At 46.9% G+C, this 27,166-nt stretch overlaps 1 protein-coding gene across 3 annotated transcripts; it reads left to right on the forward strand.

The window, feature by feature from the left end:
• The first annotated feature begins 560 nt into the window (after positions 1-560).
• C5H16orf78 (chromosome 5 C16orf78 homolog) lies at positions 561-23,144 on the forward strand. 3 transcript variants are annotated; one of them, XM_037206066.1, is made up of 6 exons: positions 561-913; positions 2,093-2,194; positions 2,630-2,789; positions 17,317-17,358; positions 19,879-20,122; positions 22,893-23,144. In XM_037206066.1, exons 1-6 carry the CDS (start codon positions 764-766, stop codon positions 23,038-23,040), a joined length of 846 nt encoding a protein of 281 aa, XP_037061961.1. In that variant the 5' UTR covers positions 561-763; the 3' UTR covers positions 23,041-23,144. The 3 variants fall into 3 exon arrangements, with proteins under 3 accessions (XP_037061961.1, XP_037061962.1, XP_037061963.1); XM_037206067.1 differs by having other exon boundaries at positions 567-913; positions 2,663-2,789; XM_037206068.1 differs by lacking the exon at positions 561-913 and adding an exon at positions 923-1,024.
• The last annotated feature ends 4,022 nt before the right edge of the window (positions 23,145-27,166 follow it).

Here is a 27,166-nt window from a genome sequence, read left to right on the forward strand (position 1 = left end):
GAGTGCAGGTGTCTGAGATGGTCTGCACTTGGCTGTGCTGGGGGATGGTCTGTATGTCAAGTTGTTCTGATTGATCAATAAATAAAACCTGATCGGCTGTGGCTAGGCAGGATGTATAGGCGGGACTAACAGAGAGGAGAAATAAAAGAACAGGAAGGCAAGAGACACTGCAGCCGCCGCCATGACCAGCAGCATGTGAAGATGCCGGTAAGCCACCAGCCACGTGGCAAGGTATAGATTTATGGAAATGGACTAATTTAAGCTATAAGCACAGTTAGCAAGAAGCCTGCCACGGCCATACAGTTTGTAAGCAATATAAGTCTCTGTGTTTACTTGGTTGGGTCTGAGCGGCTGTGGGACTGGCGGGTGACAAAGATTTGTCCTGACTGTGGGCAAGGCGGAAAACTCTAGCTACAATCTCACATAACTTGAACAGAGAGGCTGTTAAGGAGAACACAGCAGAATCCAGGGGAGACAGCAGCCAAGGTGGGGGGTGTGAACTCATGGGAAAGAGTGGGAGGTAGCTTACATCCTACCTCCACCCCCACCCCTGACCTAGGGGATAGTTGCTAAGTCAGCAGTGACCTCACAATCACTGTCCAGGCCTTCTATCCCCCAGGCCAACATCCATCTTCTTCCAACTCTGCCCTTTATCGTTACATCCAGAGGACACATCCTACCTCTGAGTCACCACACTAGCAGACCCAGGGATCACGACAAAAAGAGTGCCAGTCTCTACTGTGGGCACAGCTAAGACATCAGCATGTCACAAGACTTAGGAGACCTCAAGGATCTGATGCCCACTGAAAGGAAGTCTGTCTGGAGGACAGCTGAGGAGAGGCGGATGTCTGACCTCACCCGGGTGCTGGAGTGGCTGGAAAGGAGGCAGGGCAAGAAGAAGCGTGCCCTCCAGGTGTGTACGTTGGAAGAAATTGCTGGAAGACTTTATGCAAGATTATTAACAGGAGAGAGAATTGAAATTCAACACCCCCTAGCAAAGGGGGATCATTTTTTAAACACTGGGGTAAGCTAGTGGGTAAGTTTAGAGGTGAGACCACTCACCCTTTTTGGGCTGTCTGTGTCTCCTAATGACAATTGTCATGGTTGGGCTGCTTCTCTCCCACCAAAGACAGGGTTACAATCTTTCCTGGTGGCCATATTTTAAGGGATGGCTTCAGGTCCTTGAGAAAGATGCTTCACTATAGAAAATGTAGGGTGTGTCTAACAGATTTCTCTTTGAGAGGGGAAGAGAAAGAGATTGCTCAAATACAAATGTTCTGAAGTAGACACTCTAGAAGGCACTTGAATCGGGGTCTGTGGTGAGGAAGAAGTCTGCCTAACATTAGGTCAAACTGTGGGCATTGCTAATACCTGTCAGTATTAGAAATAGTCATGAGCACTAGCTTATGGGGTCTCCATGTGGGCAAATTAGGAGCCTCCCCACTGTTCCTAGCCTCCTCCCTCCTCCCGATGGCTCCAGCATAGATCATTCATTCCTACTGCTGTTCCCCCACTGAGACTCCTACTAGCATATACCTGACTCCTCCCCCACGTAAAGGGCTGCTCTCACCAGCCCATTCCTCTTTCATTGGGAGTCTTAGGTACCAAATTTGCCTTTTCCCCCAGAGTTTAGGTCCCCTGGGTCCCTCATTTGTGAAAATCAAGTTAGGCCTATGGAAGGTGGTACCCTCTTCAGAAGATACTGAGATCCCATATCCCCAGCTGCAGAGGATGCTTCCTATGGCCTCTTGTCCAGAGTAAATGGGTGAAGAGAGCATGACTAAGGATGGACTCATCCTGTAGCTAATCTTTACTGTCACCCCCTGCTCCTAGCCAGGTGCACACACACACACACACACACACACACACACACACACACACACACACACCACACACAGGTCATTCTGGAATGTTGACAAAGGTACCAGGGGATAGATGCTAGGGTAGTCCAGAGACCAAGAGACAGTGAAGAGATAAGAGACTGTAGAGTGTAGGTACTAAGAGGCTGTTTGCCAGGACTGTTCTCCTATTTAGGGACAGTGGATGGAACCCTCACAGGGTGGCTGCAGAGCCCTTTCTCCTGCGTTTTCAGAAAAAGATCGAAGAGATGGGCCATGCAGAAGAGAAGGCAGGGAAGAAAGGCCCAGGGGCTAAGAAGAAGGACAAAGAGGGCCGCAAGGTGACCTTCAACAAGGTAATCGCCCCTCCAGCTCTGCCCACAGCTGCTGCTCTGCTATGGTGTCCAGTCACACGGTTTATGAAGGCCCTGAGATCCTCTCTGTCTCCTGCATGCACACCCCCCACCCCACCTCGGTGCTGCTTGACCCACAACAGTCCCTGCTCTCCTGAGGTCCAGTTTCAGGACAAGCGTCTCGCCTTCCTCCTCCCACATCCCTCCACACTCAAGGATGCCAAGGCACAGAGAGCCGTGGGAGCACTCAGCCCTGTAGTTAGAGGGTATCCCAGACCTGCCTGCAGGCATGGCCTGTATGTACCCCTAGGAGATGGGGCGGGGAAAAAATGAAGTCTCAGTAAGCCAACACAGAGGGCACCGCTGCCCCCTTGAGCTCTTCCTGGGCCGAGGGCAAGTCCTTGAGCAAACTGGAACTTTCTCTCTTTGGGTTTGGAGGATGCTCAGCATAATTTCTCTCCTGGCTCCAAGAATCAAGATCCAAATGCCATCAAGAAGCTCCCTGCCGGTTACCAGAAGGGGTACATAACAGATGTAAAGGGCAAGCGTCTGAACATGATGTCCACCGCCTTCAGCAGGGATGGCCTTAAGAAGTCTGGTAAGGAGACAACCTAGGCCCTGGGGTACTAGAACTGGTCCTCCCTGATCCAGTTTCTCAGAGGCAGCGCAAGAGCTGCCCATCCATGTCCATTGAAACCTGTGTAAGTAAGAGTTAGGACCCAACATGCAGGGTCCTTGGGGTACCACTCCCATGGTGGCATTGGGTAGGAGGGAGTGGTTGTGGAGCTCCATTTATCCCCAAGTATTCTCAGGGATCCAGCACAGTGTGCTGCTCGGTGCTGAATTATTTTGGTGACACTGCCTTCATGAGTTCCAAATTTCCTAAGTTAAACACTATGACAATGTCTGCTACAGAAGGTACCATCCTAGCGACCTGACATCTGCCAAGTAGTGTCCATCCCTAGAAAGAGAAAGGGCTGAGTTCCAGTTCACAGCCCTGCTCCACCACTCAGCTGCATCATGCTCGACCTGCCCTCAGCTCTGGGTCTAGGTTTGTCACATATTAAATGGTAGAGCAACCCTGCTTTCTCTGCGGTGTGGCGGCAGGGATCCGGGGCCTGTAAATCAGCCTCACACAGAAGCGCTCAGAGGATTGGAAAACAGAAACCCAAAGTTTGGTTGTGCTTGGTCTCTTGGGACACGAGCTTTTGGGGAAAGTGGAATCGGGAAGGTATTCCTACAGGCCTGTGTGGAAAGTGAGGAGGAGCTTGGCACACTTTTGTGTCTCAAAACAAACACTTTCCCCAACTTTTCATTTAGTCCACCAAAGCTGTGGTCTGCAAACAGAAGCCTCTGATCTGTCACAGTCCAGTGTGACGGAGGACTCGTGGTGCTAACAGCACCGGAGGACTCTGAGTTGAACCCACAGCATCACGGTAATGGAGCACTCATCTGACCCAAGAAGCCCTGCAAGCTGTCAGTTGTCGATCCCTTGCTTTTGGTAAAGGCACTGTGGTTATATGAGACGTGAGCATTCAAGACAACCGAGTGAAGGGTATTAGAAGCCCTCTTCATTGTCTTTGAAGCTATTCTAATTGTTCTTACTATATAAAGTTACGTAAATTCTTAATTATTCTAAAAATTGTATTAAAAAGTTACTGGAGAAATAAAATCAAGATGAGAAGCTCTGGACTTCAGCTGTGCTGTCTGTGACCCCCACTGTCACCGTTGTCACTGTGGGGGCCCCGTTGGCTTCGTGAGCTTCCTTAGATCTTGCCTCCAGCAGAACCCCTTTCCCTGCCTCCTGAAGCTGAGACGCACAGTAGTCTTGCTACTGTGGTTTCTTCCCAGACTCCTCACGGGAAGCCTTTGTGTGTGAGCAGAGTTCACTGAAACTTTGGGGGTCAGCAGAGGCTAAGAATCACATCACAGAGGAAGAGTGCGCACGAACCGGGCTGGTCAGGAGACCCCACTTTCATTCTTCAGAGTCCTTTGTCTCCTGACCCCCCAAAGATTTTCTTAGCTGCACTTGCCAGTATAGAAAGCTTCCTGGGGTTTTCTGAAAGTTCCAGGCAGAGTTTTGAGGGGGCCGACCAGAAGCACTGGTGTTCATCACTGATGGAGAGAGCAGAAGTCTGCTTACGGATCCTCTACCGTAGTTCCAGTCCTCGAAGGCTCTTCCTCCCCTCTCTTTCCTCCGCCCGCACCTCCATCTCTGCACTCCCCACCTCACTCAGTGCCACTGGCTTTTTGCTTACTCTGATCTTGGTTTCTTCTGTCTCATTCAGAAAGTATGCTATGAAGACATTTTCCTAAACAAAATTAGTCCCTTCCCTAAAGAAACCTCCTGACCATGGGTAATTTCACCTCGCTGTACAGGATGGAGACATGAAGGTTGACTGGCCGGCAGCTTGATCCTCTGTTGTCCTCTTATTCTCTTCCTCACCATCCGAGACAAATGTACCGTATCTGAGAGTAGGGAAGTCTTGCTTCTGATGTATAACAACCCATAGCCACTAGAGGGCAGTGAATGGGTCCAGGCAGCTAAGAAGCACCTGCACCTGTCCTCGTTTGGCATCCAGGGCTGGGCCAGGCTGAGCTTAGCCACAGTACAGACATCTTCCCATGCAGTCTTGCAAGCTACCTCAGACAAGCAGGCAGGACCTGGAGGGAAACACAACGATGGGGAGGCAGCCAGATACATGCCCAACTCCCATTACTGCTTTGAACTATACAGGCTCAACAAGCTTCATGTGCCTTCACCTTAGAGGAGGGCAGTGTAATCACCCAAGCAGAAAGTGCTCTGGCTGGCGACCTGCTCCTCCGACCTTCACGGCCTGGTCTTGTGGCTTTCCCACCTTTATGCTTCCTCTGTGTCTCAGCCACTGTTCTCTTCATTTGCACTTGGTCCTCCACTGAACGGTCCTCCTGCAGCTGTGACTCCCATGGCTGCCACATTTCCCTTCCTAACTAATTTGTGCATTTATGTTTAGTGTGATTTTCTTCATAACACTGCCATGGAAAAGTAATAAACCTCAAATGAGGGACGACTTACCACAAAGAAATGAAGATCGGTGAACTGATTGAAAAACAATTCAGAACAATTTTCCCTAAAGCTTAATGAACTCTAAGGCAACGATCATCAAAGAAGCTTCCTCCTTCAGTGGATGGGAGCTACTACAGAGACCCATAATTGAATAATGTACAGAGAGTGCCTTGGAACACTCAGTCCTAAATGGTATGTCTCCATCAAATCCCTGCCCTGGGGGCTCAGGGGGCTATGTGTAAGAGGAGACAGAAGAGTGTGAGAGCCAGTGAGGATGGAGCACACCAAGGAAACAAGACTTTCCAAACACAGTAGGACCAACACGTGTGTGAACTCACGGAGACGGAGGCAGCACGTGCGAGGCCCTGCACAGCTCCAAGCCAGATGGGGTCCCGGCACTGAGAGGGAAGATGGACACAGGCTCCCATCCCTAACCAAGAAGCTATCTCCAACTGACAGTCACCTACAAAGGAAAAATAAGTTTTCTCCAAAGAATTCTCACTGGGTATATAAACCACACTTAAGTGCAGGCCCAGTGATAGATGGCCAACGCAAAATGAACTCAATGGCACTGTTGAAGTTTTTGTCTCATATTTATTGCTTTGTCTGGGAATTTTTTACCTTACTGGTCTTCTGCTTGTGTATTATGATTTTTAATTTTGTGTTTTTACGGGTTCTATTGGGGGGGGGGTGTGATGGTGGTGTGTGTGTGTGTGTGTGTGTGTGTGTGTGTGTGTGTGTGTGTGTGTGTGTGTGTGTCCGGTCCTTTTTCTTTGTTTTGTTTTTAAATTGGGGTTGTTTCTTTTGTTTTGTCTTTTTGATTTCTATAAAGAGAAAGAAGAAGGAAGGAAGGAAGGAAGGAAGGAAGGAAGGAAGGAAGGAAGGAAGGAAGGAAGGAAGGAAGGAAGGCAAGGATCTGGGATGTGTCTGAGAGGAGGGAAAAGAAACTGATCAGAATACATTGTATAAAAAATCTTCAATTAAAACAAACAGGACACTAAGGAACAAAAGAGGCAACAAAATGAAATTAGAGAAAGCATGTTTGAATGAAATGAGAAGTGTGGCAAAGAAACAGAACCACTTTAAAAGACAAAAACCAGAAATCTGAGGGACTGAGGAACACGCAGTGTCCTACAATGGAGTGTTTTAACTGCGCACAGAGAACATACAGATTCCTCAGTCCAGACACTTTTGAAATGATCGAGTGAGAGAGACAAATAGAAATTTCAAAAAAAAATCAAATGCATGCAACATGGCTGTCTGAGAAAGAGACAAAAAACCAGGGAAGGTCATCTAAAAAATAAATAAGGAAGCATGGTGGTGAGCACCTCTAATCCCAGCACTCAGGAGGATCTCTGTGAGTCGAAGGCCAGCCTGGTCTACATAGCGAGTTTCAGGCCAGCCAAGGCTACAGAAAGACACCATGTCTCCAAACAAACAAGAAAAAATGAGTGAAAACTTCCAAATTCAGGGAGAGAAAAATCGATTCATGAGACCCCAAAACATCTATACCAAGACAAGACACATTAAATCCCAAGTCTATGCAAAGAGTTTGAAAGCAATAGAAAAGTAACTTTTCATACACAGGGAGCTTCCATAAGACTATGAATTTCTAAATGGAAATGCTGTAGAGCAGGACGTATGTAGAGGATGTATTCAAAATATTGAAAGAAGAGACACCTGACATCCCAAAATACTATACCCATGAAAACTGTGCTTCAGAAATGGAAGAGATGCCAGGTGGTGATGGCACATGCCTTTAATCTCAGCACTCGTGAGGCAAAGGCAGGTAGATCTCTGAGTTTGAGGCCAGACTGGTCTACAGAGAGAGTTCCAGGACAGCCAAGATTACACAGAGAAGCCCTGTCTCAAAGAAAAAGTAAGAAAAGAAAGAAGGGAGGGAGGGGAGGGAGGGAAGGAAGGAAGGAGGGAGGGAGGGAAGAAAAGAAAAAGAAAGAAAAGAGAGAGAAATGGAAGAGACAACCAGACATGGTAGTACATTCCTGTAATCCCAGCAATCAGGGCAGAACTCTGAGAGTCATAAGCTAAGGCCAACCTGGGCTACATGAGACCCTATCTCAGGAAAAAGAGGATGAGGGCAGTAGGTATTTTCCAAAATGGGCAAAATTTGAGAGATTTCATTCATATTACAACCAGGGTTGTTTCTCAACAGAAATAAGATGCTACGTATTAACGACATACTTACTAATGAATGTAAAAAAAAAAAAAAATCTCCCAGCTAACAGTAACTATATTGTCAAACTCAGAATTCTGTAGTGTTGTAATGGTTGTTTGTAAATCATGTCCAAGGCTGGAATGAAAGTTCAAAGGTAAACATCTTTTTCAGATTTAACTATGTGCACTTGTGTAGTGTGTAGTCCATATGTGGGCATGTGCACATGAGTGCAGGTGCCTAAGGAGGCAATAGGTGTCAGATCCCCTTGAGATGGCATTATAGCAGTTGTGAGCCACCTGATTTGGGGTTCCAGGAACCGAACTCAGGTCCTCAGCAAGAGCAGTCTGTGCTCTTAACTATGAGGCATCTCTGCAGCCCAAAATCCAACATCTTAAAAGCTATAGCTATAAGATATAATTATATCTAGTAAGGGCAACGTTTTAAATATTTTTGTCTTTTATAATTGACTTCATAATATTAGTACATATATACACTAACTATAGAACATATCAAGTTATTATGCTTCTTCCATCATGTGGGAGTTCATTGTCAGTCATATATTCGTTATCTTGTGTGTCCAATAACAAAATTTAAGAGGTATTTATAATTATAAAGTGGAGTTATTACTTCCCCAAGAAAGGTTAATAAATTTCAATATATTTAGAAAAAAGTGCTGGGCGGTGGTGGCACATGCCTTTAATCCCAGCACTCGGGAGGCAGAGTCAGGCAGATCTCTATGAGTTCGAGGCCAGCCTGGGCTATCAAGTGAGTTCCAGGCGCTACACAGAGAAACCCTGTCTCAAAAAAACCAAAAAGAAAAAAGAAAGAAAGAAAGAAAGAAAGAAAGAAAGAAAGAAAGAAAGAAAGAAAGAAAAAGAAAGAAAGAAAGAAAGAAAAAGGAAAAAAGTAACTATAATTACAATGTTTTGCTGACGAATACATGAGATTAAAAGTATAAAATTCTGGGCTTGGGGGATAGCTAAGTGGTCAAACCCTTAGGTGTCCTAGCACAGGAGGCTGAGGTTCAACGTGCAGCACCACAGGGAGAAGCCATTTGTATGCCATCAGGGCTAAATGTTAGGAGCTGAAAAGGGGCTGTCGTAAGTGTCAAATGGTGGGAGGAACCCTCGTGGTAACCACGGAGGCAAGCCCTCTAGTAGATATGCAAGATATGAAGAGAAAGGGGTCAAAACACAGCACAGAAGGTGTCATCAACACACAAGGGAAGACAGGAAGAAAGGAACAGAGGACGAGCAAGCTGTCACAGACAAAGAGCACTGGAAAGCCCTTGTCCTTAAACACAAAAGCAAAGTCACCCAGTCCACCTTGTGTCGCTGGAACAGCACCACACAGGGGTGAAGAAAGGGTTATCTACCTCACTTGGGAGAATACAAGGCCTGAGAACATGCCTGCAGCAGCACCTGCTGGGGGCTTTTGAGCTACATCATCATGTAGCTGAGGGCAGGGGGCAGCTGGTGTGTGCAGGAGAGGAAGTGTGGAGGATGGACTCCAGACGGCAGCATGCTCTCCTGACAACGTCAGTCGGGCATTTCCCAGCACAACCCACTTCCCACTCAATTGAGGACCAAGTTCCCAACATGTGAGTTTGGGGAGCACATGTTTTAACTATAGCATTTGCTAATCCAAACAGAGTGGCTGGGTAGCTCAAAAATCTAGCTGTGACTCATTTGAACTTTTAAGAACACACATAGGCTGGAAGTAAAGGGCTGGAAGAGAGATACTCTGTGTAAATGAAAAGGCGGGAGGTAGCTGCACTGGCATCAGATGAAATAGACCACGAAGGTTATTATATAACAATGAAGAGGTCAATTCATCAGAAGACCTAACAGTTGTAAATATCTCTGCGTCCATTGTTGGATTGCCTGAATAGATAAAACAAATGTTAACAGCACTGAAAGCAGAAGTAAATAGCAAGACAATAACAGTGGGGGACTTAATAACCTAAAGAGGGGGAAACAATACATCATCTCGACAGAAAATCAATCGGGAAACAGCAGATTGGAAAACACAAGACCAATGGACCTAATAGATGCATACAGAGCATCCTGTCTGTCTGCCGCCAGCTGCTGCGCATGCTCCTCAAGCACGATGGAGACTCTCCAGGATAGAGCATTAGGCCTCAGATTCATGCACGTGTCTTCTTTGCATTCAACTAGAATCAGAGGAAAGTGGTAAAGTAAACAGCACTCTTCTGAACAACCAGGATATCACAGAAGTCCAAAAGCACTTGGTACAAATCCAGAGATACATGAGAATGGAGGCACAGCGTGCCAAGGCTCAGGGGCAGGGGAAGCTGAAACTGTGCTCACTACAGGAACCGTGCTACAGAAAGAGAAAACTGCAAGTAAATGGGGGAAAGCAAGCCCAAGTTAATAGAACAAAGTAAACACTAAAGATAATTACTATATAGATTCTTAGACAATAAAATGATCAATGAAACTAACAGTTGATTTTTCAGAGATGAACAATTGATACATTCCTAGCTAGACTCACAGAAAAGGAGAATCTGCAAATAAAAAGTCTACCGTTTACATTGCAGATGCCCTAGAAGAGCAAAGGATATAAGGAAATGTTATAGACTGCACAGCAATGGGCTACTGCCTGAAAGAAAGACATTTCTAGAAACATGAAACCTGTCAAAACTGAATCATGAAGAATCAGAACAACAGCAAGGAGATTGGATCAATAAACAAAACCCATCGAAGAAAGGCCCAGGGCCTGATGGTTCACGGGGAGCCTATCAAGAGTTTAAATGAGAATCAATGCAGATCCTTCTCAAGCTTTTCTATGACACTGAAGAGCAGAGAATATCCCAAGCCCATTTTACAAGGCCTTCATCTCCTGGTACCAAGTCCAGATAAAAAAGGCAACAGGAGAAAAAAAAAAAACCTCACAGGCTACTGTCCATGGTACAAGCTGGGGTTAACACCACACAAGAACCAACTGCGCATGACAACCAAGCACAAGCTACCCCCAACATGGAGGGATGGTCAATACACGAAAATCCACACACAGTATGCTGCACTCGCAGAATGAAGAGCAGAAATCAGGTGAAGTGTGAGCTGTCAGAATTCAACATCAGTTTATGCTACATGCTCAATAAATCATAGGACATTCACCCCACCAGAGTAAAGACCACACACAACAAGCCTACAGCTAAAAATCACACTCTGTGAAAAGCTGAAAGATTTTCCTTGAGACCAGGAACAAGGCAAGGGTGTCCACTCACCATCGCTGTTTGCCATGATACAGGACACCCTGGCCAGGGCAATTAAGCAAGAAAAAGAAATACAAGAGACCAAAATCAGAAAGAAAGGAATAAAATCATCTCTTTTTAGATGTCACAAAACTTTAAAAAGACTTCAAAAACAAACAATGAAAAGTTAAAATTAAACAAATTCAAATTGATTTTCTTTCTGTTTTTTTGGTATGTATTCATCACCCACAGCAATGGGTGATGAGTAAACACATTGTCAACTATATCATATATTTTGACCACATCCACCCTCTGCACCCTTTCCCTGCTAGTCTTTCTTTTCCCAGAGAGCCCCCGTCTACTTTCATTCATGTTTAAACAAAAATAAATTTATGAATACATACATACATATACACATAAAACTTAGTAGCCACATGAGAGAAAATATTGTTGTTTTTGTCATTCTGGCTTATTTTGCTTAATATGGTATTGTATTTCTTGACAAATTCTGAAAAGGAAATTTTTATTATTTTCATTTATACGTATATATATGTGTATGTACACCTTGTGTGTCATGCCCAGGGAGGCCAGAAGAGGGCATCAGAGCCCGAGAGCTGATGATAAAGGCAGTTGTGTGTCTCTTGGTTTAGGCTCTGAGAACCAAACTGTAAGAGCAGAAAGAACTCTTAACCACTGAGCCATCTCCCCAGCCCCTGACACAAAGGTGAGCGGTATTGGAAAACAGGAGGTGGAGTCTAGAGGATGTAGGCCATGTGGGCATGTGCTGGGAAGGTGACCCTGCTCCCCGAGAACTCCCCAGCCCACTCTGCTTCATGATTACTCTAAGATAAATGGCTCATTCAACCACTCCATCTGCCATGATGCCCTGCTTCACCACAGGCCCAGGAACAGTGGAGACAGCTGACAGAAGACTGTCTGAAGCCGTGAACCAAAAACAAATCCTTTCTCCCTCCAGTTAATTTTCTCAGGTATTTACATGGTGACAGAAAAACTGAGTAACACAACATCCAAGCATGCAGTGAACTCATGGACAACAGCAAAGGCCGAAATGCTTTTAAACATGGCTGAATAACTGGCAAACACACACACACACACACACACACACACACACACACACACACACTCACACACACACATCAAGCTTGTGAGAGCAAGCTCAGAACCATTAGCTACCAGGAAAGGCAAGTCAAATCCCTATCACACACCTCTCAGGAGCTGTGATGGCTGTTCTCGGCTGTCAACTTGAATGCATCTGGAATTAGCTAAAACCCAAATATCTGGGCACACCTGGGAGGGAATTATTCTTAATTAAGTCACTTGAATTGAGAAGACCCACTTCTAATTTGGATCTTTTGAGGTGGGAAGAGCCACCTTCAATCCAGATCTTTTGAGGTGGGACAATCCATCTTTAGTCTGGGACACACCTTCTGCTAGCAGCCTATGTAAAGGACACGGAAGAAGGAGTCTTTCGGCCTTTGCCTGTTTACTCTCACTCTTGCTAGCAAGTCCATCCATTCACTGGCACTAGAGCCTGCTTTTTCAGGATTCTGAAGTATATTGAAGACAAGCTAAGATATCCAGCCTCATGGACTGAACAACTACTGGATTTTTGGACTTTCTGTTGGTAGACAGCCAGTGTTGGACTAGCTAGACCACAGACTGTAAACCATTCTAATAAATCCCCTTTATACATATAATATATATGTCTCTATATAATATATAGTATATGTATTATATATGTCTATATATTCTAATATATCATATGCGTATATATGTCTATATATCATATAAACATGTATATTATTAGAATAAGTTTTATTTATAAAATACGTATTATATAGAGAGATATATCTAATAAATATATATAGATAGAGAGATACGTAGATGTATAGAGAGATTCATTCTGTAAGTTCTGTTCCTCTAGAAAACCCTATGTAATAGAATAGCCAGAGCCACAGAGGATGGCACTTTATACTTCACAGGACGGCCAGTATCGAAAAACAAGTAAAGCAAGTGTCAGTAAGGGTGTGGGAAGAAGACAGCCTAATGCTGCTGGTGAGATTGTAAGTTGGCAGAGCGTTTTGGAAAACATGAAACTTCCTTTCAAAAATTAAAAAATTCATTGCCCTCTGATACACCTATCCCACATGTGATACACAGCCAGGCGAAAAGAGAGTGGATCTTGGGGACACTGATGGACTCATGCCTTCAAGGCAGCACCACAAAAGTACTGATGGGTGTAAGAAAATCAGATGTGGGGGCTGGAGAGATGGCTCAGTGGTCACGAGCACTGGCTCCTCTTGCGGAGGACCAAGGTTCAGTTACCAGCACCCACATGGTGACTCACAACCACCTGTAACTCCAGTTCCAGGGGATCTGATGCTCTCTTCTGACCTCCACAAGTACCAGGAACACACATCGCAAACAGATATAGATGCAAGCAAAACATTCATACACACAAAAATAAATAAATAAATAAATAAATAAATAAATAAATAAATAAATAAATAAATAAAATACAAAAAGCAGAGGAGGGGGAACCAGATGTGTACATGCGATGGAATGCTAGTCAGGCATGAAAAAGAAGTAACCTCTGTCATTAGTGATGTGAATGACTTGAGAGGGTTTGGGCTAAGTCAAAGGTTGGAGAAAGCTTGTGTCTAGATGGATCTAAATGCCTGACCTTCTAGAAGTAGGAGAATGGTGGTCCCCAACAACCTGCAGGGGTGAAACGTGGACATTCATGCCAAAGGTAAAGATGTTCAGTATGAGATAAAGATTTTGGGTGTCCAGGTCTCGGAGACCTGCATGGATGGCAGAGTGATAAGCTATGGCAGGCAAGAAGGCAGTTTGGTTCAACACAACTCTGTAGCCAGTGTTGGTTCAAACCTCAGGAGTCTGACCCTGAGGGTTTGTTTTAGTGGTGCACAGCCAGGCGGTGGTGGCGCACGCCTTTAATCCCAGCACTCGGGAGGCAGAGCCAGGTGGATCTCTGTGAGTTCGAGGCCAGCCTGGTCTACAGAGTGAGTTCCAGGAAAGGCGCAAAGCTACACAGAGAAACCCTGTCTTGAAAAACCAAAAAAAAAAAAAAAAGAAAGAAAGAAAAGAAAGAAGGAAGGAAGGAAGGAAGGAAAGAAAGAAAGAAAGAAAGAAAGAAAGAAAGAAAGAAAGAAAGAAAGAAAGAAAGAAAGAAAGAAAGAGAAAAGAAAGAGAAAGAGAAAGAGAAAGAAGAAAGAAAAAGAAAAAGGAAATAGGTATATTTAAGCACAGCACAATTTGGTGAAAGCTATTCTGCTGATAATTAACTCAATCCCACATGCACAACAAAGCATACCTAACATCTCCTTGAGAAACAAAGTAAGCAAAATGCAGATCAGACATGATTACATGGGGACTCTCTGTAAAGTCTGTAAAGATAGGTTCTATAGATTGACTGAACATTAGGATAAGGGTCTGGGGGCATCCGGTGCCAGAAAAGTCTCCAGCCGCAGAGACAGCACAAAGGTCACCAGGCTAGAAAGTAGTCCATTGCAGCCTTCTGGGTGGATAACAGGTTTTGCATTTCTTCCCTTGAAGGAGGAATCTTCTGTGCTTAACATCCCAGGTAACCCTAATGCTTGTGTGAGCACAAAGACCTCCATGGCCCTACCCTTGGGATCTAATACAGTGTGTTCATGATGAGTGTAATTAGCAGCCATGCATTACACACTTGAAGTCACTACATTATAGTAAAAAATACAATATTATACACTTCAAATTTGCTAAGAGAGTTGAGCTTAACAAAGAACGTAGCCATGGCTTTGGGTGCATTAACATGATTGCTGTTGTCCTATCTTGATCTACATGTACATCAAATCAACATCTGCACTTTAAATATAAGCCAACTTGTTTGTCAATTATACCTCAACAAAGCGATAAACATCAAGTCCAATTCAGTGAACACACCAGCACTGCTGACGCAGCTGGGTTCGCAAACCACTAGTTTGGTATTTGTTTCTAAAGGATTCTGTCCACTCCTGCTCTCTTTTCTCCTGCTCCTGTGGGTGATTTTGCTCCTGTCCCATCTTTCTTGCACTGTTGGAGTGACAGAGTCTTGCCTGAACATGCTCCTGACTTCTCACACCGTGTTCTCTTCCTGCTAGCCTAAGGGGATCTACAAGGACAGAGCTCCATTGGTGGCCCTCACTGCCTCCATGTTGTGCCGCCAGCACCATGGTTCTCCATGTTACAGACCCACAATGCATCATGGGATCTGGGGGTTTCTTGTTTGTTTCGTTTTAACACATTTAAACAAGACATGCATTTGCCTGCATCCCAAGTGTTCTTCCTTCCTTTGCATAGATCCAGAATTCTGACTGGAATCACTCTCCTTCCCTTGAGGCTTTCAACAGATCTGAATAAGAACATAAACTCTTGCAGCCTTTTCACATCTGAAGAGATCTTTATTTCACACACACCCGAAAGACCCACTGTGGGTCTTTCTTCTCCCAGGTCTCCATCAGCCCCTCCCCCTGCTGGACTCCTGGTTGCTGGCAGAGACTGGAAGCTGGCTGCCCTCTGAAGCTGGGTGAACCTCATTCTAGGCGTTCTTTAAAGATTTTCCTCTGAGTAGTTCCACATTGCTGAGCCTCGACGTCCTTGGCCTCATAATTCTTACACTTGTGTTCAAGGTTTGCAAGGATTCTTGGTTTCTAGTTTATATCAAATATGCAACACTTTTGCCAATATTTCTTTAATTTTTTATTCCCCCTCTGTCTTTCAGACACCCCAATCACACATGAAGTTCCTCGGATCCCTAGTTTTGTCTTTCAGCCTTATCTCTTCATGAGTTATTTCGTATAGTCCCTGTGGACCGCCGACGAGGTTCTAGTCCTTTCTTCTGCAATGCTCAATCTGCTGTTAATCTCATAGGTTTTTCATTTCGAACACTGATATTTTCATCTCTAGAAGTTCAATTTGGGTCACTTTCAATCTTCTGTATCTCCCCGAGCATGCTCATGCCTTGATGAGCATAATGGTATGTTTATTAAATAGACATTTCTAGACTGGGGATGTGGCTCAACCAGTAGAGTGCTTGCCTAACATGCACAGTCTTAAGTTCAGTCCCCAGCACCATCACACAGAACCAAGCATGACGTCACACACCTGTAATCCCAGCACTCGGGAAGTGGAAGTAGGAAGATCAGAAATTCAAGGTCATCTTCCTGTGGATAACATCAAGGCCAGCCTGTGCTACATGAGACTCCCCTCTAATCTACTGTTTCTTTTTTGTTTTGTTGTTCAAGACAGGGTTTCGCTGTGTATCCCTAGCTGTCCTAGAACTATCTCTATAGACCAGACTGGCCTTGAACTCAAAGAGCTCCACCTGCCTCTGCCCCGAAAGTGCTGGGATTAAAGGCGTGCGCCACCATCACCCAGCTCTGATCTATTTCTGTCAATGTGTCCCCTCCGTCCCCACGATGACTGAGCTGAGAGGGGCTATCCAACGCTCTGTAGCAATCTGTAGGAGCATCTCCTGTTGCTGTCTGGTTTCCCCTCCGTGGTCCACCGTGTTATCCTGCAAAGATGTACCTGCCGTGGCATGGGATAGCCACGGGCTGAACTCCTATTTCCTCTCACTGCCTCGTGTTGCTTGCTGTCCAGTGTCTTAATGCCCCAGACTCTTACGATGCCCAGGTTTCTAACTGTGTTGGAAGGCAAACACTCACTTTCTGTTATCCAGCCTTGTTGCCTGTGGCATTGGGTGAGCTAGCCGAGGCAGTACTGGAGAACTCACCCTGGTGGTGAGGATGTGGGAGAGCTGGTGGGCTGACCAACTCAGCTTCCACCCAGGTCCAGATTCAGGGCTGAGTTGGCCCACCCTAACATCCACCTCATCTATGAACTTCTGGAGCATGTGAAGGGGCTGGTCCTTTATATCCACAACTGCAGGATCTCCATGACACAGGGCAGCAACAGGATATCCAAGAGGAGTCCCAGTGAGGATCCAGTATTGATAGTGTAGCAGAAGTCAGAGGCCTCAAACAAGACCAATGACGCATTGCAAAGAACATTTGCAAATAAAGATGTATGGACTAAAAGAAAAGGAATACAATGGCAAGTCCCTAGAGTGATTTAAGAAGGGAACTACCGAGTTGGATTTGAATTTCAGAATGGTCACCCTGGATAGAGGCCAGTGAAAGATCCTAGGAAAACATGGAGCATATTCCATGACAATGAATCCTGGTGAAGTTTGAATACTAGCAAGAAAAGCTTTTGGTGGCCAATCACTGGGTGCCTGTGTGTATTCTGTGGCTTTAGGCCAAGGGAGCATTTCTAATGGGAAAGGCTAAGGGTGATGGCTGCACACATGCACACTTTGTCTACATGGATACAGAGTCATCTCTGGAGTCCCAGATGTGGCCCTCAAAACATCTAACTTATCTGTTCTGTTCTGTACCAGAAGTGGGGATCATTTTATTCTAAAAGAAAGGTCAGAACAGACTTCCAGGAAAAGGCGCCAACATTCTGGGTTTACCATGCATTAGATGTGGGGGTCTTGGGTACATGACCTTTCCGCTTTCTCACTGGCTAAATGTGTACGATATGGTTGTAAAAGTAGAGTGAGCCCAGAGAGCCCTGAATTGTCACAACCTTTAATGTTGTTGCCGTTCTTTCCACCGTAGGCCTACCTGGATCCAGAAGAGGATCAGAGAACAGAGGATCAGGAAAGTATATGCTGTTACTGTAAGATCCCTGATTTTCAAAGAGGACACTAAGACCATGCCCCCTAGAGGATAGCACCAACTCCATCAGCACAAGCAGACACTGCTGAGACCTCCCAACCCAGTCACCCTGTCAGGGACCAGCCACAGAACACCATATGGGGCATGAAGTGTTCTGAAGCTAGTACATACCCATCTGAGACCTTAGGCAAGTCCACTGACCCTTGCAGGGAGTCTGGACCCATTCCCCATAGGCATATCCTGGTAAAATTCCTAAACTTTGTTAGTGAAAACATGAAAGCTTACAGAGAAGTTTACTTATGGGGGGGAGGGGTAATCAACCTGGCCTGCTGCTGGAAGCCACGGTGCCTTTAGATTACAGAGGAAAGTCCATAGCTCATAAACCTGCCTCAAGCACACCAGCATCACATCAGGGTGACTGGATGGCCTCTGCAAGTTTGAAGATACTTAAGATGCACAGTCATGGACATCTCTGTCTGCAGGAAATGCCACAGAAGAAAGCAAGCCTATCAAACGAGGCAACAGTAGATTTAAAAGTCAAAATTCAGATGCATCCTTAAAACCAAGTGACTTTAAACATGGACAACAAAGGCTAAGGTGGAGATAACAAGGAAATACAAAGGTAGACCAGGGTGGAAAGAGACCCAGGAAAGCAGCGAAATATGCCCTGAAATGTTAAAGAGTACACAGAAACCTCAAACAGCCACAGACGCCAGACGTGGCAACTCAACAGGGAAAGCAGAGGTGAAGAAATCCAAGAGAACACTTTTAAATATATGGTGGGGCTGGAGAGATGGCTCAATGGTTAAGAGTACTGGCCGTTCTTATAGAGGAGCCATATGGTGGCTCAGAACTGTAACTCCAGTTCCAGGGGTGTCTGGCATCCTTGGGAACCAGACACACACACACACACACACACACACACACACACCACACACACACACACTGTACATTCACACATACAGACGGACAACAAAACACTCATACACATAAAATAAAAATAATTTTTTTCTAAAATATGATTACTTAGGAAATTTTAAGTATTCCTCTTCCAAAAGAAAAGGCTATAACAGGAAGTGCTTTAGAGAATGCAATCATGCAGTTACAGGTGATATAGACTCACATTTAAACAACATAAATCTCATATTGCCAATATTTGTCAGCGTCACCTATAAACTTCACAACAATAAGTTTTCATAAGGCAAAAAGATTGTATTTATTTTAAAGATTATTTTTATTTTTCAAATTATGCATATGCATCTATATCTGAGTATGGTCTTGCATATGTGTGTGCACAGTGTCTTCAGAGGCCAGAAGGTGAAGATCCCTGGAGCTGGAGTTGCAGGTGGTTGTGAGTCACCTGACATGCGTGCTGGGAACTGAACTTGGATCCTCTGAAAGAGCAATGTGGGGTTTTAAACACTGAGCCATCTCCTCAGCTTCCTAAAACATAAGATTTTAGAGACATCTATTTTATCCTAAAACAATCATAAGAAATAAAGTTAAAAGATACTCTTCAACTTAAAAAAAAAAAAAAACTGAAGATGAATGAATAACAAAGCCGGGCATGGTAGTGCACACCTTTAATCCCAGCATATGAGAGGCAGAGGCAGGCAGACCTCTATGAGTTCGAGGCCAACCTGGTCTACAGAGTGAGTTCTAGGACAGTCAGGGCTACACAGAGATACCCTGTTTCAAAAAAACATAAAATAAAGGGCAAAAATTATAAAATAAATATAACTAGCTAATCTCATTCAAAGCAATGGGATGCTAAAGACATTTTAAAGTTTAGACCAAAATGTAATATCCTTCAGCCTGTCACCCATACTGTTTCTGATTGTCAAATTCAGTGTGCCAAAAAGAATATGTAGTTTTTAATAAACATTGGGAGGAAGATATTTTGATTTTTCCAAAATATTTGCAAAACTCAAGACATTCTAATTGGCAGTGTATTTTTGAAGCAATAGGCTTTTCTCTGCACTAATGATACCAATTAGAAGTGGAATGAACAGAATGTCCCTTCCAGTAGTTCTATAAAGCAAGGACAAATGGTGTCCGGCTTGAGCTCCGTGTTTGGGTCATGTCAGACATTCCGGTTTCCCATATCCATGCAGTTGTGCCTGGCATGTGTCCCACCTGCAATGTGTCTCCACACCATAAACTACTGCCCTTTTAAGCCCGGCTCAACACTCACCTCTTCTGATTTCTTTTCCTTCTGAGTTAATTCCCATTAGATAAACCTCCTCTGAAAAGGGAGAACAGAAAAGATTGAAAGCCAGGAGCAAGGGGGAAGCTGGGCAGGAAGGCAGCTGGGAAGGCTGGGAGAGTGGAGGATGGGCGAAGGGTAAGTGCAGCCCTGTGGAGCTCTTGCCAAGACCTCAGATCAGCTGAGGGGAGCCCATTCATTCCTCTAGCTCCCCCTTTCCCACTCCCACTACCCCACCCTGCTCAACTCTCACCTCTCCCAGACTCTAACTCCCTGGCCGTATCTTCCAATTTCAGACTTAGACATCAAGGATGTCATAGCCCTAGAAAACAACACTCGGGTAAGCCCATACCGCAGACAAAGCTCTGTTGATCCTGTACTGCAGGACGCTATGTTTGGCACACGGAGGGTAGGTCTGCTGAGAGACTGGTCAAGCAAGGCTCCTGACGATCGCAAGCTGAAGAGCCTCATGGAGAAGGGCACAGAGCCCAAGATAGAGTCAGCCAAGATGCTGAAGCCGGAGGAGGTGCTGAGCTGCCGGTGAGCCCCCCTGGGGTGCGTGGGCAGGCTGAGGACAGCAGTGTGTGAATGCATGCATGCCTGATCATGGAAAGGACAGGCCTAGAACATCAGGCCATAGACCCACACTTGGACATGGAGGGGGCAGGCCTAGGACATTAGACCATAGACCCACACTTGGACATGGAGGCGGCAGGCCTAAGTCAGCAGTGTGTGAATGCATTCTTGGACATGGAGGAGGCCAGCTCAGCCCTACCTGGCCCTAACTGGCAAAGGATTGCTACAAGGCTAAAACACTGGGTTTCCCAGCAGTCTTTACTGCCAGAGGCTACAAGCAATATATTTACTCCTATTAAAATTCCCCTGGTGGACAGCCAGGTGGGGGCTGCCATTTTGAGCTCTGCCACTGGAAATCCAAATTTTCCATTTGCCTCACAACAGAAGCCATAGGGATTCATCAAAAGGAAAACACAGGTTGCCTGCGGCTTTTTTCTCATAAAGAAACTGCCCTGAGTCCTTCCACTCTGGTGAATTTGAGCGACAGTATCTGTACTGGTTGCTCTGCTCTTCCATTGCTCTGGTAAATACCACTACCAAGGCAACTTATATGAGAAGGGGGTTATTCGGGGTTTATGGTTCCAGACGGATGAGAGAGTCTGTCATGGCGGGAGGCCCATCAGCACACTTGGTAGCCGGGGGTCTGGTGGTGGGAACAAGAAGCTGAGAGCTCGTATCTCCAAAGACGAGCAAGAATCAGGGTACAAACTAGAAGGAGGGTGGGGCTTTCAAGTTCTCAGAGCCCGCCCTCAATTACACACTTCCTCCACTGAGGCCACTCCCTCCTAAACCTCCCCAAACAGTGCCATCCACTGGAGGACCAAGTATGGAAGTACCAGAGCCCAGAAGGGACATTTCTCATAGTGTCACTGTCCCCAGTGACCTTCTGCTGTGTTTGGGGTTAGATTCCCAAGACAACCATGAACTGTTTGGTTCCTGTCTTCCCCACTTCCTTTTCCACTGCGGGAATGGAACCCGGCTCCTTGCAGGAGCTAGGCAATGTCCCACCACTGGGCCACAGCCCCACCTATCTCTGGCTCACTCTCCACCCATCCCGTGTCACCAGGTCTCCCCTCTGAACACACCCAAGGCCGGTGTCATCCCTAATGAGGAGTAGCAGGCAAGGTTAAAAACCTTTAGCTGAGGAGGAATCGAAGCCACAGGATAACAGGGTCACCCTCGACACGCTGGCAGCAATATAGGCATCTTGGATGACAGAGCAGCTACAGTGCCCAGGTGTGTGCTGTCCATTGCTCCTGGAGACTAAGAGATGTGGCAGGGATGGAGCCAATGAGAGGCCACACCTGACCACTGCCCTCCTCACAGGGACAAGCCATGGTGTAGCTCTAACTGGCTCCACAATGGGGGCTTCTTTCCCAGAGCTAGCAGGAACACCGGGACAGGTGGCATCTGTAAAGTCATTGGGGAGGTACCTAAGCCAGGGGCGAGATGGTGGGTGGAGTGGGCTCTTAAGGAAACCACAGGTGAAAGAGCCAACCCACCCACACCTCCCGGGTAGGCTGCCCTGGGGTCAAGGGAACTAGGGCCACCAGCCAAGGCAGTACAGGGGCAGAACCCAAGCACAGGCAAGGCAGGAAGCCCCGTGATGACAACACAGCTCCTCCCTGTCCCCCAGAACCAGCCTCTGCTAAAGCTGGGACCACGAAGTCAGCAGATTCGCACACACCGTCATCCCAGCACTCCGGAGTTGAGACAGGAGGATTGTCTCAGCTGCCTGAGCTACATCATGAGATCCTGTCTTGGCATAGATAGATAGGTAGATAGATAGATAGATAGATAGATAGATAGATAGATAGATAGATAGATAGATAGATAGATAGACAGTCAGACAGGTGAAGTGATTGAGTATAAAGCTGGCCCCAAGGTCAAGGTTGACAGTGGAACCAGGAACTCTGTCTGGATCCCACACACAGCACAGATAGGATCAATTTCACTCCTCAGCAAAAGTCAGGATTACAAGGCTTTAGAACACTGTTTAAATCAATGGCCTTGTTGTTTAATACACACACACACAGTGAATTAAAGGAAGGCAAGTATGCCTGTTCATGCAGCTCTGTGTATGCACACTCAAGTCCCCCAGCCTTGACTCAGATCCACTGCCTGCCGCAGTGCCTAACATACCACATTCCACCCAAATTAACACATACCCACACCCCACATTAGCCATGTCCTCTTTCTTCCTGATGCCATTTTAATCAAGTCTTCCGAATGGGATGGCCCATTCTTTACCAGATTGTCACTTTGTTGATGGACTTCCTCATTCCCCCGATGAGCATCTGTCTTCCTATAACATAGCTTCTCGTTACTCCCATGGACCTCATGCTTGAGTCAATGAAAACTGGCCTGTTTTCTCTGCAGATAACCAGGGGGATGCCTAACAGGTTGATTTCCAAGAGTTACAGTACCATGAGCTCCTACCACCTCCTATCAGGGACACAGGGAGTCAGGCCAAGGTCTCTTGCCGACCTCCTACTGCCCAAAGCCAACCCATATCCCCACCTTTTTTTGAGACAGGGTTTCTCTGTGTAGCTCTGGCTGTCCCAGAACTCACTCTGTAGCCCAGGCTGGCCTCAAACTCACAGAGATCCACCTGCCTCTGCCTCCCGAGTGCCGGGATTGAGGGTGTGCATTGCTACACCAAGCCCACAGCCAACCCTTTAGTGACAGCCAGGTCCCACGACTCCTTGTCACCTCTCCCTGCCTTCTCTTGAAGGTACCTGCGTTTGTCCAAGAACAACGTCAAGACCTTGATCAAGCTGTGCAAGGATGCAGGGATGGATGTGGAAATCCACCCACACATGATAGAGGGCGAGATAGACGCCAAGAAGATATTCGATCATCGTAACAGCACAGCACTGTAGTAGTGCTGACCCTTGGAGGCTCCTCCCATGTGGCCTGAGCACCCACCCTGAGGATTGGCTTCCCTAAACTGCATGGGTTGAACAAGTCAAATGCATCACCACGAGCTGGCGTCAGCTTTGTCCTTGGCTCCGCCTTGCATCAACCCAGGAGTGACTGGGAAGAGAGCCCCCTAGAGAAAGCTTGCTGGGTGCAGTGGCACTGGCCTGTGTTCAGCACAGGTGGAGGCAGGGGGACCAAGAGTTAAAAGTTCAAGGCCAGCTTGGGGCTGTGTGAGGCCCTGTCCAAAACACCACAATGGGGAGTGGGGAGTACAAAGCTTTTTTCAAACTGCTTCTTAGGAGAAAACGCTTCTTGAGCAAGAAAATGGGGCTCTGAGTCCCTAGAGAAACTTCAGAGAGAAGTTGAAAAGGGTCTGGAGACACATGTCACTGCCCTATGAAAGACGTGGCTGTGTGGAGAACTGGCCCATGTGTAGGCCTGGGGCTGGCGGCTGATGTCCTCTCTTGTGAGGACTGACTTCATGGTAACACCAGTTTTATCTATTATCCATTCTTTTCCCACCAGGTGGGTTGCATGGGTTGCTAAGTTCCTCTCTGGTCCATTGAGACCCTAGGTCCCACGCACAGAACCAGGTCTACTTGTCCAGAAGCTCTGTCCCACATGTTCTGGACCTGTTGGCAACACAAAGTTCCCAAGGGAAAAGCTAGTACAGCCCTTACTCTCAGGAAAGTGTACAGGGTAGGTAATCCCAAGAGGGTGCTTGTAGTCTCTAAGACAGAGGGGTAAGCTGGTGGGCAGCCTGTGCACAATATGGAGTCAGATCCCTGGAGAGGAGATCTTAGTGTGCTAGGGAGGAAAGGCTTCCTGAAGGAGGATGCTACTTTTGTTACTTGTTTTTGTTTGGGTTTTTTGTTCATTTGTTTGTTGTTGGTTTTGGTTTTGTTTTTCAAGACTGGGTTTCTTTGTGCAACAGCCCTGGCTGTCCTGGAACTCGCTTTGTAAACCAGGCCGTCCTCGAACTCACAGAGATCCTCCTGCCTCTGCCTCCCGAGTGCTGGGATTAAAGGTGTGCGCCACCACTGCCAGAGTGGGAGCTATTTTTATTGAGAAACAAGAATGCCCGGATGTGTATGAGAGAAGGAAGGGCAGGCAGAGAGAACAGAGCATGCAAGGGCTCGGAGGCCAGGAGAACTCGGAGGTCGGGAACCTGCAGGTAAGTCTGGATGGAGGGGCCACTGACAGCAGGCAGAAGAGATGGCAGCCTTGTTTTGTGACTCTCCTGTGTGTACCAGCCGCGTGCTGACCTGTTAGAAGGGCGAGGACACGGTGTGAATGGGAGCAGGCATGCCCCTGCCTCTGTGTAACTTGAACTCTGCGGGGAGGGGAGACTTACCATGCTCATCAACAGAAATCCAGAAAGTGCTACAATCCCAGGGAACTACAGAGACAGCCCAGCATCTGCGGTGACAAGGACCAGCCTCTCCTCTCTGAAGATGTAAGAGAGGGGAGAGGCAGGCCAGAGGTCAGGCCTGCAGCCTTCTGTCTGGAGTTCCTGTGAGGGGGAGATGCCGAGGAGTCAACCCCTAAGGCCCCTCGGAGAAAATGTTTCTAGAAGGAAAGGAATATCTGGAGGTTAGCTGAAGTGTTGTATCAGTGATCTACGGCTGTATAACAAATCGCCCCTAAACACAGCTTAGAGCACTCACTTTCGACAAGCTACAGGCCTGCTAAGCAGGAGGCCTTCAAGTGGCCTTGGCAGACCTAGGCTGTGTGCCTGTGTCTGGGCTCAAGCAGTGGGTCAGCTGGGGCTGGCAGGTCTTGGGCTGTCCAGGACAGCTGCTCTCTGCCTTATCAGACAAGCCTGGGCTTGTGTTAATGGAGTATCTGTGTTCTAAGAGGTGGCAAGGCCGGATGTGGGTCAGGACTAGGACACAACTACATTGTGTTCTAGCTCATGCTGGCGAGCCGAGGTTAGCTCAGATTCAAAAGTTGAGACTAGCCTGGACCCATGGAAGGGAAGAATCATAAAGTAACCTTGCAAAGGGCTGGGCTGGGTCAGCAGATGTAAGAAACCAGCTATTATTGTGATTAACCAGAAAAATTAAACCAAGGTAATAGTGTTGGGAGCAAATGAGGCAAAGCCGGAACAATCTGTCACTGGACTGGGCATGAGCAGAAGGGGTAGGTCTCTGGGCCGCACTTGAATCGCCCTGGGCCATAGATTAGCAGAAGGAGAGAGAAGAGAAGGCCAGTGCAACTGATTCTCTGGGGTTGGTTAGATTGGGAGTCACCCTCAGCCCGACAGTGTGGTTCCCTGTGGTCAGCAAGGAGCCAGACAGGAAAGTCTGGCCAGGGCAGGCCACAGTGGACAGGGGTACTGACCAGCTCTGCTCACAGGGAATCCTGTTGTGCCCATGAATCAAAGCGCCCATGTGGCTGTTGTCTGTCCTCCAAACTGTGGAAGATATTCCTGGTCTCACCTCCTAAGCCACAGTGTCCCTGGTAGCAGGCCACAAGCCCTGCCTCCATCCATCACATGGTTGGCTTCTCTGTGTGTCTGTCTCACAGGTCATATCCAATTAGGGCTCACTGAATGATCCCATCTCAACCCGCCAATCTTAGGAAGGCCCTGTTTTCAAGTAAGGTGGTGTTTCGGGATTTCAGCAGATATTCCGGTGAGACGTAATCCAACCCATAGCACAGGAAGAGATGTGGGGAGCTGGGGGCAGAGTTCCCTCAAGATCACCCCGAGCTCTCACTGGAAGCCGCACCCCACCATCCTTTCTGACCTGACCCTCTCAGGCAACTGTGTCTCCCCAGCAGACCGGTGGCCCCATGTGGCAGAACCACCCCTCCATTCCTCGCTAGACACCCAGAACCAGGTCTCAGGAGGTTCTCCAGGCCCTCAGATCCCTATTCCTGGACTTGAAAATCTGTGTGAACCAGTTTTCACTAATTTGAACTAGTTTTCATGGTGGGAGGTTAAGCCCAATTCCTGCTGAGCTGAGTCACACCCCTGGTGGATTCTTGGATTCTCTGTGCCTCTGGACCCTCTTGAGGGCAGTGGGGAGCCATCTTCCAGACCCAGACACACCTAGAGAGCAAAGCCACCGCCACTTCCCTGGGCTCATCCCAGGCTGGAGGGAGGCAGGCTGTGTTCCACGTGCAACTGGGAAGGCCCCAGAGATGCCCTGTGAGGCCTGAGGATTGCTAGGAAGCAGCCCACAGCACAGCTTCCCGATAACCTGGCCTAAAGCCCATAGGGAGTCCAAGCCCACGGCACAGACGGCACAGGAAATGGGGTGTGCCGTAGCCAGCCCCACGCTAGGCTCAGATAGCATCACCCACAGTGCAGCAGGGCTTCTGAAGCCTCATACACTCGGGAATTTCCTGCAAACGGTAACGTCACACCACCCTCTGCAGAACCAGACACACATATCAGAAACAGGTTCGTTCGTTCTGTCAGGACAACGGTGACACTGCATGCCAGAGGCCGAACTGATCTTCCCAGCAGATCAGGCAGGCCGCTTCAATAGCCATACGGAAAATGCATTGGCCCTCAGCCTCAACATAAGCAAAATTCAATTCCAGATGGAAGCAGGTGGCAGATGCTTTGAGAACAAACTTACCAAGCACTCTCCATGACCTTGGAGAAGGAATAAAAAACCTCTGACCACACAAAGTCCCATAACAATATGAAGTATTAAAATGAAAAATCCTACTCAATAAAGGACATCAAGCAGTTGCTCCAAGGGGGATACTGAGTGCCCGACACACTGACAGTCTCCAGATGATCCAACTCTGTGTATACATCAAGGATGGGATCCCCAAACCGGAAACAGTCAATGTCTAGCTAGCATGTAGGCATTTCACAAGACAGGGTAGTTAAGTGCCTAATAACACCCCCCAAAATTCTCTCTGTCCTCGGGATAAACGAATGATCGGTCACAAAAACATATTATATACAAATGAAATGCCACTGCACACCTCACAGGATGACCACAGACAACAGTGACAATTGCCAGCAAGCTGTACGGAGCAAGCACAACTCTCATGCATAGCCCTGAATGCTGTAAGCTGGCCAACTACCAGAAAAGTTTGTGTGTGACGGCCTCATGGCCCAGC

This window comes from Peromyscus leucopus, chromosome 5, assembly GCF_004664715.2.
Source record: "Peromyscus leucopus breed LL Stock chromosome 5, UCI_PerLeu_2.1, whole genome shotgun sequence".
Classification (NCBI taxonomy): Eukaryota; Metazoa; Chordata; class Mammalia; order Rodentia; family Cricetidae; genus Peromyscus; species Peromyscus leucopus.

Excerpts from the sequence above, each read along its gene's own strand:
- C5H16orf78 (XM_037206066.1), top strand. The coding sequence starts at position 764 with ATGTCACAAGACTTAGGAGACCTCAAGGATCTGATGCCCACTGAAAGG. Across the intron at positions 914-2,092 it reads AGAAGAAGCGTGCCCTCCAG|AAAAAGATCGAAGAGATGGG; the intron begins GTGTGTACGTTG and ends CTGCGTTTTCAG. Across the intron at positions 17,359-19,878 it reads ATCAGAGAACAGAGGATCAG|ACTTAGACATCAAGGATGTC; the intron begins GAAAGTATATGC and ends TTCCAATTTCAG.